At 32.8% G+C, this 13,750-nt stretch overlaps 2 protein-coding genes across 5 annotated transcripts; one reads left to right on the top strand and one right to left on the bottom strand.

Moving 5' to 3' along the window:
* The first annotated feature begins 1,353 nt into the window (after positions 1-1,353).
* On the top strand, positions 1,354-3,375 carry LOC128879587 (translin-associated protein X). Its single transcript, XM_054128887.1, has 3 exons — positions 1,354-1,588; positions 2,070-2,185; positions 2,408-3,375. The coding sequence occupies exons 2-3, from the start codon at positions 2,167-2,169 to the stop codon at positions 3,235-3,237; spliced, it is 849 nt and encodes a 282-aa protein (XP_053984862.1). The 5' UTR covers positions 1,354-1,588; positions 2,070-2,166; the 3' UTR covers positions 3,238-3,375.
* A 419-nt stretch (positions 3,376-3,794) lies between these two features.
* On the bottom strand, positions 3,795-13,099 carry LOC128879586 (WD repeat-containing protein 20). 4 transcript variants are annotated; one of them, XM_054128885.1, is made up of 7 exons: positions 12,578-13,099; positions 11,938-12,120; positions 10,077-11,468; positions 8,505-8,575; positions 4,697-8,221; positions 3,880-3,994; positions 3,795-3,821 (listed from the first exon to the last, which is right to left on the bottom strand). In XM_054128885.1, the coding sequence occupies exons 1-5, from the start codon at positions 12,845-12,847 to the stop codon at positions 8,212-8,214; spliced, it is 1,926 nt and encodes a 641-aa protein (XP_053984860.1). In that variant the 5' UTR covers positions 12,848-13,099; the 3' UTR covers positions 3,795-3,821; positions 3,880-3,994; positions 4,697-8,211. The 4 variants fall into 4 exon arrangements, 3 of the variants coding, with proteins under 3 accessions (XP_053984860.1, XP_053984861.1, XP_053984859.1); XM_054128886.1 differs by lacking the exon at positions 8,505-8,575; XR_008457662.1 differs by lacking the exons at positions 4,697-8,221; positions 8,505-8,575; positions 10,077-11,468; positions 11,938-12,120; positions 12,578-13,099 and adding an exon at positions 4,159-4,690 and having other exon boundaries at positions 3,800-3,821.
* Between the last annotated feature and the right edge of the window lie 651 nt (positions 13,100-13,750).

Below are 13,750 nucleotides of genomic sequence, written 5' to 3'. Positions count from 1 at the left end.
TCTGCATTACCGACAGAGTAATCTGCATTACCGACCGAGCAATCTGTATTACCGGCCGAATAATCTGTATTACCGACCGAATAATCTGCATTACCGACAGAGCAATCGGCATTATCGGCCGAGCACTCTACATTACATATAGTTATAAACAATAGTTATAAACAATACATAAATTCATAAATTTTATAATAATAAATTCAAAAAGTCGTGATAATAGGACCACCGGGGGGGGCATGCTCTACAAGATGCAACAGGATTCACATTCCGATTGGTCAAGCCATCTCGGCGTAATCGGTGAACAGAGATTAAAAAAAAAATATATACATGTCGAATTGAGTAACCTCCTCCTTTTCGAAGTCGGTTAAAAATGAAATGGAATTCGTGCAACGGGGTGTTAACCATTCGCATGAGTATAATCGAAATTTATCGACAGTTATTAACATCATCCGATACAGCTAAACTTTCGTATAACATTCGTTGCCAAACTCGATCTGACCGACGCTGACGAGACGCGCTTGAAAGCTCGAATGTAAAAGGTGCGACCCAACTTCCGATGAAATTGTAATTATAGGAATAACTGGCACGAAATTCGTGCAAACTTTGCTTTCGTGTCGCAAATTTGTAACTTCATATTCGCTACAATCAGTGGCGCATTATAGTTTCGTATAGACCAAAACAAAATGGAATAAAAAGGACTGCATTTAGAGAAAACTAGGAATGAGGAATATTAAAAACTATTTGTGGATTTCATGACTCCTAACGACAGAGATCACTTATCGACACGATATTCAGAAGACGCCATCTGTGGAAAACTAGCGAAAGAATAATTTTGTAGATGAAACTAATATGATAAGATGTGTTTCGCGAACTATGTTACCAACTTCGTGAATGATCAGTGGTCGATAACGTTGGACATGGTACAATAGAACTGTCGATGAACAGAAAGTAAAGATCTACTGAGAGTAATTATCTTACAAGAAATAATTTCGAATTTGGAAGTTAAAATAAAATCTATGCGTTAAAGTGTTAACTGTTTGAAAACGAAAATGGCACACTGATATCTCTGAGATATAGTGCATAATTTTTTGGTGCGCTCAATGGCAAAGGAAAATTCATTAGGATCAGAGTTCATTCATTTGCGACTCTACTCTGAAATAAAACGCGAAAGACTCTAATCAAGTAAAGCAACCCTAAAAAACGAACCCGATATTTTCTTTTCGCAACACTACTCTAAAACGCGAGTTGCCCAATTGACACTGGATGATGAGTTCTCACGTTGGGGTGCATGACCTGAACTACTACTACGTACTACACCTACAGTAACAGATCCGTCAACCGTTGCGCGACCTACCCAAACTAAAGTGACGAGATCTGCCCTGGACCCTACCTACCGGGATTTAACATACACACCAGAAGTTATCTACCTACCTAACCCTATATTTAAAAATGGCAAAACAATCACACCAACACATACGCTCAACGATTCTCATTTAAGGTCCTCGGGCGCGACCTAAACTAGGGAGATGTCCCGGGACACCTCCGACACCCGACGATACCATACATAACTTTCACACTCTAAAGTCTAAAGGTACGTACCAGTTCCTGAAATCGACTGACAAAGGTTATTGTTCTTGATTTGACTAGCTTGCTTCTTAATGGAGCAACATTTTTTCATTTAAAATCACCAAATACATTATTTTATTTTTCAATATCAGATTATTTCATCATAAAATAAGGGAATCTGTTACATATGAGCAATGTTTCGTCAAATTATTAAAGTAAATTTATTAGCTTCTAAAGCTGACAGGATGAATCAAACATAAAATAACATATAATAATAAATATGTACAACATATAATAAATAAATAATATGTACAATTTAGAATATATTCTCATATATTTAGAATATTTTCTGAAATTTTTTAAACTAATATAACATCTTCAAATTGTATAATACATATCTCATTAAGTATAAAGAGCTGTACAGCGTGAAATAGAATTGAGAAAAAGAAAAATAGATAATGTTCATCATTTATTGTTGATTGATTGTTTAACTGTTGACAATTTAGCGACCTTGTAAAAAGGTAAACTTTATAAACGCCAAAATTTCTCAAAATCAACGACTCGTGGAGTATTGTAGAATATTGTGACGATAGAGAGGTTACCATGATGTCTCAACCCAAAGGTATATTAAACAAATTATACAACATTCAAAAAGTACTTTAGTATCTTTATAAGGTGTTTCCGGACTTAATGTAATGAATATTTTACCTAAATAGACTTAATACGATGAATATTTAACCTAAATAAAAGCAATAACGAATAATCATATCGACTATCATCGGTTTGTAAACATGACAAAAAACCATTAAAAAGTTTCAATTTCTTATTTTATGTTTGGACGAAGGAGATAGAAAACATCGTCGATATCACCATAATAAGAAGATCAACATTGGTGACAAAGGCAAGGAAATCGTAGAGAGCATAAACGAGAATAATTTGGTCGTACAGCAATTTCGAGGTTATGCTACTGAGTTGGACGATAAACACGATCGTTTCGAAAGAATTGTAAAAATCAGTAGAGATATCACTATAGAGAGTAAAAGAATTATTTTCCTTTTACACACAATAGATAAACAAAGCAAACAGGAGAGCGTTTTACAGGAAGCTAAAACTAGACTACAAAATGTAGCTCAAAATCTTTTCTCATGTATAGCATTGGAACTAGAGAATCAGGATCCTTATCAGTACCTTAAAGCATATCGTGCTGGTCTCGAAGAATACATAGAGGCAATTACATTTTACCAATATATGCATGGTGGTGATATAGAACATTGGACAGAACTTGAAAAGATACTTACTTACACAAATTCCGAAAAATCTGAATATAAAACTTTACGTACTTTAGTTACGCCATATGAATACATCTTGGGAATTGCAGACCTGACCGGGGAACTTATGCGTAAATGTATTAATGATCTAGCAACTGGAGACATTGGTAGTTGTTACCAAACATGCAGCTTTGTTAGAAATATGTACAAAGGTTTTCTTGGTTCTACAAGTATATCTAATAAAGAAATGAACAGAAAACTTTGTACACTCAAACAAAGCATCCATAAAATGGAGAACGTTTGTTATACCATTAAAGTTAGAGGTTCTGAAATACCAAAACACATACTTGTAGATGTAGCTACAGAAGAATATGCAGAGAGTGACGAAGGATACCAAGTATATTAACTATTTAGAGTATTAATTCCTATTTACATTACTTGTATATATTTTATTCAATGAAAAATACACTTTGTTTTCATACTTGTATCCTTGTAATACTATTTATATAATTTCAATGTCATAAAAAAGACTCAACAAAATGTATATTTTTATCTTTTCATTTTTATTACATTAATATATAGTACATCAGTTTTTATATAAAAATAACCATTGAACATTTCAATGTAGAAAAGTATTAATCCCCTCTCTCCATGTACTAACTATCATCTAGAAATTCAAATAATTGTTCATCATCAGACGAATATTCTGCATCGTCAGAAGGGTCATATTCAGATTCTTCCATAGATTCTTCTTCTGATTCATCTGTAGATAGATCCTCTATGTTGGATAAAGTACTTGAAGGCACTCGTGTGGGAGTTTTTTTACGATATTTACGAGATTCGCTTGACGCAATATGTTTGTACTCCATTGTGTGTTGAGGATTCTTACGATAGCATTGCATACCATAAGGACATTCTTTCCTGTCATCTGGAATATCATAGTCAGGGTCTTCAGGATGACAAAATTCAGCTTTATGTTGTAAATTTCTCCTATAATAAAAAATCTATTTATAAAGTGTTTTAAAACAAATGAAAAAAACAAAATTACCTGTAACATTTTTTTCCATATTTGCATTTTTCCCTTCTGATGGCAGGAGTTTCCTTACTTGTAATATTTTTGGAAATTATTTCATTTGTGTCTTGAAGTTTACATTCATCTTGCACTAATGAAGAAGATTGATCTGTACTCTCAGGCATGCATATTAACTTAACATTTAATGCATGCATTTTATCCTCATTTGTGGAACTATCATATAAGAATTAGTTGAATTATAGATAATGCTTGCATCATTGAATAATAAATTGTAAATTCAAACTAAAATGAAACCTTGTACAATGAGGTTCCTTGATATTTTGAACTGCTACATCAGTAACAGCTTCGTTATTCAACAAATTCTCTTTGTTCATATTAATCATTTCATCTGTTACTTTAACATCCCCTTCCCCTGATTCTGAACAAGGCTTTTTACAAGGTAAATCACAATCTACAGTTGTTAGAGCCTATGATTAAATTGATAAAAAATATTTAAAAAGTAAGTGATAGAATCATTAAAATATCAGCATTATACTTTTCGTTTCGAGGCATGTTCCTCATTGCTTTCCATGGTGTCAGATATTAATACAACTTTAAACCAACATTTATCTTTTAGTAACGAACAAATATCCCCTGGTTTTATTGGAACAGTAGCACCGGATTTAAGAAGTTGCCATCGCATAGATTTGGTAGATTTCATGAAACATGGTGAAACCTGATGCTAATAAAATAATTGCTATACAAAAACTAGCGAAAGTTTTATGCAATTTTTACCGAAATTTTGCGTTTTTTGTCAATGCGTAATTCGCACACAACCTACAGTTGACCTTACCGGTGTTATTGTCATTTCATAGTCAGGCGATAGATTTATCGTTACAGCGTGTTTGATAATTTGACCATTGTCAGACTGAAATTAACATATGAAGAGTAAATTTCCAATTCAGAATATATTCTCAACTTTTATCTTTAAGCTTCAAGCAAAACACACGAAAGGCAAAAACGCAACACGTGATAATACACGTTTGTGGCGCATGCGCGAAGAAAATTAAACGGTTAACAGAAATTTCAAATTTGTTTGCTACCGTCGTAATTTCGAATCAATTACTTACCATTGCATTCGTTAAGTTAATTTTCTAAGTAATTAAGTGCTGTAATAACATGTACTTACATCAGTTGCGACACTTGGGCCGATGATATTATTACCTATCTGTAAGTCTGCTTTTTCTACTAAGTCATTATCTACACGAAGTATTTGTAGCTTTTTCATTTTGTTAGACCATAAAATTTGCCATAAACGTTTCAGTTGTACAATATAAAAGATTTTACATATCTGTCACGAAACACAATTTTGTCCTAGCGATATAGAAATGTTACATGTAGAAAAAAAAAGGAATGCGAATCGAATTTAATCATAGTTGGCTAAGAATATCTACGGTACGAATAAATATTCATACGCCAATACATCGCTTATGTTTAAATTTATATTATGTAAAACTCTTTCTAAAATAGTTTTACATTTTGGGTAATTACGTGATAAAGAAACGTACACGGAAGCACTAACAATGAAAATTTTTTCATTTACAATTACAAAGAATGTACACCCTTATAAACAAATGAAGTGAAATGCAAAGAGAAATAGAAATTTTATGCAATGTTGTAAAGCTCTGTGTGAAAATGTCTCATAAAAAAGTCGCCAAGTAGGAAATGATTGATTAGTTTTATGCTTATCTGCATATGTGTAATCAGCCAGACTAGTCTGCCAATTCACAACTTAATTATCAAAATATCTTCTTGAATCGTTGTATTTATCCTTAGTATTAAAAGGGACGTGACTCTATGTTACAATTGAAATCATTGTTTCAACCCTGAACATATTCGCATTTTGATACAAAGAAATCTTGTTCGCTTTACAGAACAAAAAATTCGTTCATGTAATAATGAACATTTATCAGAATTGAAGATTCCTCTATTGAACACAACCAAATATTTACATCCTAAACTGAAATAGTGAAATAATTAATAATTTCATTACTTGATACTGTATACTTCAATCAGTACTAGTCATGAAACAAAATATAACACTTATTAGAGATCCATTGTACGACTTACAATATAGGAACATTATAAATCTCAGATTCAATAAATGAAATGTAGTATGATATTTATCAGGCCAACTCTGGGTTAAATCAACAAATACATCTTGAAGAGTAACCATTTGGTTTACCATATAAAATTGCAATTCACGACATAGCATAACTCTCACTTTCATCACTTATAATTAAGTAATTAGTCAAAGTCAGCATACACACGTATCACAGCATACTTCAGAGAGCTTGTCAAGGAAAAGAGCAGTATTACACATCTACTGTTTGTCAAAATTTAGAATATATTGTATGTAAAATAACTTCTTTAATAAGAATTACACAACTCAAACTTCTAGCAAACCTTTCCTGCAAACATACCAAGATAAACAGCTCTGCAATTATCACAAAAGTGACATTATATTAGCATTTTTTTAAACTGCAATTTATTTTCTCAAATATAAAAACGGATCTATAATTAATTTAGTTACGATGTAAGGTATGATCATACGCAAAAATACTTCGTATTTGCCTTTGAGTTTTCTTATAAAAAAAAAAAACATACAAAATCGTATATTCTCTCCGAGATCAGTGATTCCCATTGGTGGAAATATAAGCTAAACAACGTTAAAACATTCTTAAATATTGTTGACAATTCATACCATGACAGATATTATTGTCTAAGAAACACTGATTTACAATTATATAAATCATATAGTTAACTAATTACCGTTTTTCATTAACATCAAATAAACTCGCTTTATTACGTTTCCACACTTTGTTTGCATTTCGCTATAAAATTACTAATACTTTTGAGAAATGCCCATGACAAAGAGTGTAAAAATGTATTATTGTTTCCAAACTTTTCAAAAATTACAACAATGCAAATTGTTTTTACATTACGACGTTAATATTTTAACGTATGTATACATATATATTTTTATTTATTTGTATAAAGTAATAAATAGTATCGCCGTATGGAATATTCAACTTGAAACACTGTCTACCATCAGAATATTCGATAACTATTTTTTTATAAATTCATAACTATTTATTTCATTGTGGCAGACAGATATAAAGCCATTTCTGTATTGAGTCCTCGACTGGTCATACATCGATGATGCATTATAGATTACATCCACATTATAAATTTCCAATAAAGCGAACAAGTTTCTTAGTAAAACATTCGTGTAACTATATAGAACAAATGAAAATTTTCTTTATTATGTTTAACTTACGATCTTATTAAGGCAATTTAGTTAGCAATGATCGGACTATGTTTGTGAATAATAGTAATAGGAAATGAAGCATAAAGAAGGATCATTGTAACATATGCTTTCACTAAATATCTCAAATATTATTTAAAATTAACAACGTAGAAAAATAATACTTGCTATAATTAAACTTTAAAAATGAAATAATTAACGTAGATTGTGTTTTAGAAATCATTTAGTCCGCTTTTGTTCGTGCATATTATTATCAAAGATGAAGCAAATAGTCAGTAGTAACGAGTATGCAAATTAAAATACTGCTTAAAATATTTCGTATTTACATATGGCTCTGACTGATTACAATAGTCTCGCAATCCTCGTTAATCTATGTCACTAAAAGCAAATTATTTTAAATCATATCTCCGATAAACGATCGTAAATATTAAATAATAATAATACAAAAGTTCTTGATATATACATATACATATGATATATGTATATATATACACATATCATAATAAGCATTTAGTGTTAACACCATTCGATTAAAATTTTTTACTTAACAAGATCTTCTTGGAATGATATAGTATACAGTACATATGATCAAACATACATATGTATACATATATACATGTATACACAATTTACTTATTCCTTTTGTTGGATTTTCTTACGAAATAAGTTTAAGACTATAAAATTTAAATGCTTTCCATGCGTAATCAAAAAAAAGATGGAAAGCAAAAACAAATCTATGCACCGGAATTAACTTACCAAATAAAAATGAGTCTTTAAGCATTAAGCTGTTAGATGCCTTTATGATAATTCTTTGATTATCCATCTTTAAACAGTACTGGAATAACTTTCACTTGGCCATACATAATACAAGTGACGATAATGCGTATATGGAAACTGCATTTCCGAGGATTGCAGTACACGCAAAGACGGGACGTATTCTTCTTCGTGCTTTGAAGGTGTGCCGATATCTGGTTCTGGCTATACTATGGTACCTCCACCTTCCGCGGGACTAACAACATGTAGAGCATTTCCAACCTGTCCTACTCCTGGCTGCAATTAAAAGATGCACGAAAATTCACTACCAACAATCATTTTGTTTGCCTGTACAAAAATTCTCCAAATAGTTGAAAGCACTTTAAAAATAAATGTAACTTCTAAAAGTACATTAAAATAAAAATAGTGCAATGACAGCATAAAAGTATTATTGGTAAACAATTCAAAAATGCCTTAGGAAGGCACATATTATCAAATCGAGCATATACAAACATACTGTACTACTCAATCCAATGAAGCTGTAAATAAGTCAAAGAAACAATATATGTATTGTACATACCATGCGAAAACTCTGGGAAGTTTCATCCATGATAATCTTGCATCAGCCAAAGCATGGTACAGAACATTAATCTTTTCAATCAAAATAAAAAATTAATGCCCCACTGGGATAAGAAACAAGCACAAGCATCTTTCAATAAAATTATAAGACTGTCACTATAAAAAAAGCAATGCACACTATATGAAAATTATCACAAAAATTTTAACTGGTTAAATCTCTATGACAGATAAGGGAGCATAAGGTATTTTGACAATAGAAGTACTTTATGCAAAACACCAGGAAACTGAATCTGGTACCGTAAATTCATCAAAATAATTGTTTAATCATGTCAAACATTTCAACTAATAAAACTGGAGTAAATTACAATAAATGTTATATACATATATATATTGATATGTGTAGATAAATAATCAAAGTTTCATCTGGTGTTTCTGCATTGCATTCTATATAAAAATCAAGCAGGAAGCAAGCAGCAATGTTTCATTCAAATTTTTGCTTTATTGTACAACAAGGCAATTCATTGTTTTCAACAAAGGATTAAATGTCACATTATTATAGTCTGGGACAATAGTTTAACTAAATAATTCATTGACTTTCTATCATTTGCTAAGCTAAGCTAGTAACACTTTACAGGAAAGAAAGAAGGGTTTAAGGGGCCTGCCCTGTTACAAAATCTTATGGGGCGCAAACAATGTTACTTTCAATGATGCAAACCAAACATAAATATATTCTATTTATAATTATACTAATGTACTTCTTCAATATTCGTATTGAATATATTTTGACCAGATGATCATTAGGCACAGATATAAATGGAGGCTCATACTATGAACAGATGTTAAAAATTATTACAACTAAACAAAATTTGTTTCTTTGTAAATTTTTGTTTAATAGTTGTAAAGTGAATGTATGCCTGCTAGAGTAAGAATCTTAAAAGATTTATAAACTTAGAATGTGAATCAAATTTGTCCATTCATAGTACCATCCATCCGTACATTTCTGTAATTGATATACAATACAGACTAAAGAATAATGCCAAAAGATCTTTAATGTTTTCCAATGGCACCATTCGTAACATATACTGCTTTGGATAAAATGTAAACTAGGATTTAATTTGTAAATATGAGAAAAACACATTTATTCTCAAATAAAAATTTTTCAAAATTAATGTGTATATATAACACATGCGATGCCACAAGAACAGTATTTATTACAATACCAAAGTCGAAAATCAACAAAACTACCCCTTTGTGTCTACAATTAATAAAATTGTATGTCTGAAAGAGCATTTGCTACCTATTACAATTTAACAATGATAATAGGATAATCGTCCAAAGCATTATCATATCACCTATCTCTTTCATTCAATAATGACAATGATTTTAAATTCTATCTCTATTTATATACAAATTGGAATTCATCTCTAAAAACAACCCTACTTCACAAAATTGCAATGACGGCTGAAGATGGGTTACATCATAGATCGTTAGACCGTAAGGAATTAATATTGGTGTAAGGATTGCTATGATGGTGTGGCCTGTGCAGAGTGCTGCTGATGGTGAGAGGACCTACCATGTGACCAGGTCTTGCCCATGTGTAGACGTATCCATCTTGACACGCTGTTACGAAGCAATCTTCCCTAAACACTAATTCAGTCAATCTCTCATGTGCCAACTTCTTGCACACCAGCGGTTCTAACACTGGGCACTCATCAAACCTAGGGCACCAGGCAGTTCCTATCAACCTCATAGGATCGTCCATCACGGAACTAGCCTTTTTATTTGCACCTACTAAACTTCCACTGACACTGTTCATATTACTACTTGTATTCGAATTAGTGGTAGCTTTATCACCACCACTGTTCTGCATTATTGTGCTATTAGATGCACCACTACCTCTCATAGTGAGGCTAAAGTTTCTTTTATGATTATCACCTTTTCTCTCACCAAAACCAAGGCCTGCTAACCTTTGAGTCAACGAATTTACAGTTGACACTGCAGTATTTGTACTCGTGCTATTGTTACTACTTTCATTATTACCACTCGCGTTTTCCTTGTAATTAACATTATTCAAATTATTGTGTTTAGAATTGTTCAGGTGATGATTCGTCGTCGAGCCATTCCCACTGTTGACTGTTCCCGGTGTAGAAAGAGTACCAGAACCTGCTGCAGATGGCCTCTGCTTCGCGCACATTGGTTGCCTCAACACATCTTCCGTGATATCCCACAAGCACAGTTGAGTATCTTGCGACACACTGCCTAGCCTGTAGCATGTACCACCTGACACTCTTAATTCTGAACCACAAGAGTTTCTATTTGAGTGAATTCCTTGGGAAGTGGTGGACAAACGATTAGACTTCTCATGAAAGTGGTTGTGATTACTGTGTGGTAATGTTTCATCATCTGAACCACTGAAGTCAGGATTATGATCTCCATAAGATGTAGTGTAAGGATCAAAGGCTACAACGCTAACCCAACTGTGATGACCCTGACCTCGAGCTACAACTCTTTTTTCATGAAAGCTCCAAATTGTCACCAGGTCATCTTCACCTCCCACAACAACATATCTTCCATCCGGTGACCAACATACACACAGGAATCCACCAAAGTAACTTCTAGCTGAACCCACTAGCTCCATTGTGTTATATTGAAATACTCGTAGAAACCCATCTTGGGAAACCACAGCTAAATTTGAACCACATGGGCTAAAGGCAAATTCATTTATACAACATCCTTCTGCACCTATCACCCATCGGTATAAAGGGTTTCTTGTAGATTTTGTCTTGCAAGTATATATGGCATAACCATCTCCTGATTTAAAGGACTGATAATGGGGAGCTGTAGTACCACACAAGAGTTCTTCATTATATAAATATAGTTGTCCAGAGCAATGTGATACCAAGAAGAGGTTGTTTGATCCAGGAACCCATTTTATACATGTTACTTTACTTTTATCTATCAATCTCTGAAACATTAAAAAAATATTTGCACATTATTATGTGTGTTGCTATGAAAATAAGGAAAATATTTCTTAAAAATAATTTCAAGTTAAAAAAAACTTTGAATAATTATATGGTACAAAAATTACTGAATTAGTACTAAATATTAAATATACTGCATAGAAGATGCATTTGATATTATTTTGAACCATTGAACTATTATTAATTTTCTCGTTTATCATGTTTCAACAAGATAACGCATTCATATCAACAGAGATTGGATAAGTGCTGACAGCTTTTGTACACATTACTGGAAAATATCTCTGTATAGTGGTAATAACAACATAGAAAATATCATAAAAGCCACCAGCTTATCTTTTATAAAGATATTCCCATAATTTTGGGATTGTACCAGTATTATTTTACAATCTCCTTATACATTCAAAGAGTCTAGTCTATAATATACAATATAGTTCAACTTGTTAAGTTACTTACATCTTCATTATACAACTTGCTGAGTTCTTTTTTAATTGGATCTATCAACTGAATTTGTCCTGTTGAGAAACCCACTAATAAGGGTGCACTGTCTGCAGTTGCTGTTGTTTGATTAAAATTGTGGCAAGTTGGATTAGTTCCTTTATATAATTTTTTTTCCAATGGTTTATTTAAGTCCACAGCCTAAAACATTTAAATTTAATATTTATTCATTATTGACATTAGTAGAAAATCTAAAAGTTGGACTATTATAAAAAAAAAATTATCAAATTAATATATTTTCATTGCATAATACTGTATTCTTTATTAATTTAAATATGAAAAGTAAACTATTTTCAAAGACTTCAATCAAAGGTCTAACCATTGATAAGACAATATATTTTGTATTTTAAAAGAACTCAGAAAGACAAATAAATGATGCATTCAATACTAAAGGAAATATCTAACTGCAAACAAGTTTGGAGAATGGAATTTTACGTGGACTAATGCACAAAGTAAGAGGATTCTGTTAGGTGTGGTGATGGCCTGCAAAGATGGAGTCTCGGTATGCGTTTTCGAGGTTAGGTCTATATGAATCCACGCTTGATTAAGCACAGACAATTTAGACGAATATATTAGATAACGGAAGGATTCGTTTTACCTTTTTGACACCTCGATACACGTAAACATAAAGCTCCTTTCCAAAATTGAAACACATTCGGTCGCCGAGACCTTGCGTACCCGTAGGATCTGCTGGGTCCGGTAAAGTTACGAAAGACACCCTAACGGATGCACTTCCTTGACTATTCGTATAGCCGACCCTGTTTGGCCTCGAATACTCCGACAAAGTCATTAGCTTGTATGTCCCTTCCCGCGTGACAAACTGTGTTTTCAAGTCCTCCTTCCCTCCTCCATCCAGCTGCACAGCCATCTTACCACCAGCGGTGCGACGGAGGAGCTCATCAGACACGAAAAAAACCTTCGTTGACTTGTGTCCTCCTGTACGTTCGCTGACAGCCGTTTCCCCGCAGGCTTTAAGGGCCTGTCAAATACTGACTCGACACTTTCTCGTTTTTCGAAAACTATCGAATAACCACAGCTTACCGGTTCTATACGCGACCACTGCTAAGGGCGCTTCAAGTTCTATATCGAAACTGCCCGTACATTTACGATCCGCAGCTCACGCTCTCAACCTCGTATAGGATAACTTTGTCCCCACCGTACATGGAACATTTCTCTCTGTTTCTACATTGGTCGTATAATAACGTGAAAATAAAATGTTAATATGTAAGAAATTGATTTTACTTATTAGCAAGATCATAAAAGCTCGTAAACATATTTCAAAATTAGTAATGTAATTTGATGTATATGAAGCGATTAGATGAATGTCTTGTGATCGTGATTTATTGGAACGTGAGCAATTATCGTGTATATGTTTGCATGTATTATAATGAAGATTATTTGCAATCTTTTTTAAAACTATAATAGAGTAAGATGGGATTAAAAAATGTACGGCACTGCCGGCGGCGTGTTATTACTGCGCGCGCAGTATCGCCTGTTCGCCTGAACTCGTTGGCTCGGAAGGCCTGTCAGGAACCGGATATTTTGTAAACAACCGAGCAAAGGGTTAATTAATTTTGCCCACTTTTTTCAACTTCCTGCCTTTCCCTTCCGTTCACGTTATCAAGAACACTTGTTAGCGCAGTTGTCACTAACTACTTTAAGCTGTAGACGGATCACGCCGTAACTAGCCGGTAATAAAAAATTCCATTATTGTTACGGTGTGATAACCACATGTTTTTCCAATATATTCAAATAATCTTTGAAATTCCTT

This window comes from Hylaeus volcanicus, chromosome 7, assembly GCF_026283585.1.
Source record: "Hylaeus volcanicus isolate JK05 chromosome 7, UHH_iyHylVolc1.0_haploid, whole genome shotgun sequence".
NCBI classification, from domain to species: domain Eukaryota; kingdom Metazoa; phylum Arthropoda; class Insecta; order Hymenoptera; family Colletidae; genus Hylaeus; species Hylaeus volcanicus.
This window is presented reverse-complemented; position numbering and strand designations above follow the sequence as displayed.

What these genes read in the sequence shown, in the direction of transcription:
- LOC128879586 (XM_054128884.1), bottom strand. Translation starts at nt 12,847, where the DNA reads ATGGCTGTGCAGCTGGATGGAGGAGGGAAGGAGGACTTGAAAACACAG. An exon ending in TGTATCGAGGTGTCAAAAAG is followed by an intron (nt 12,121 to 12,577) that starts GTAAAACGAATC and finishes TAAATGTTTTAG; the next exon opens with GCTGTGGACTTAAATAAACC. An exon ending in GCAAGTTGTATAATGAAGAT is followed by an intron (nt 11,469 to 11,937) that starts GTAAGTAACTTA and finishes TTAATGTTTCAG; the next exon opens with AGATTGATAGATAAAAGTAA.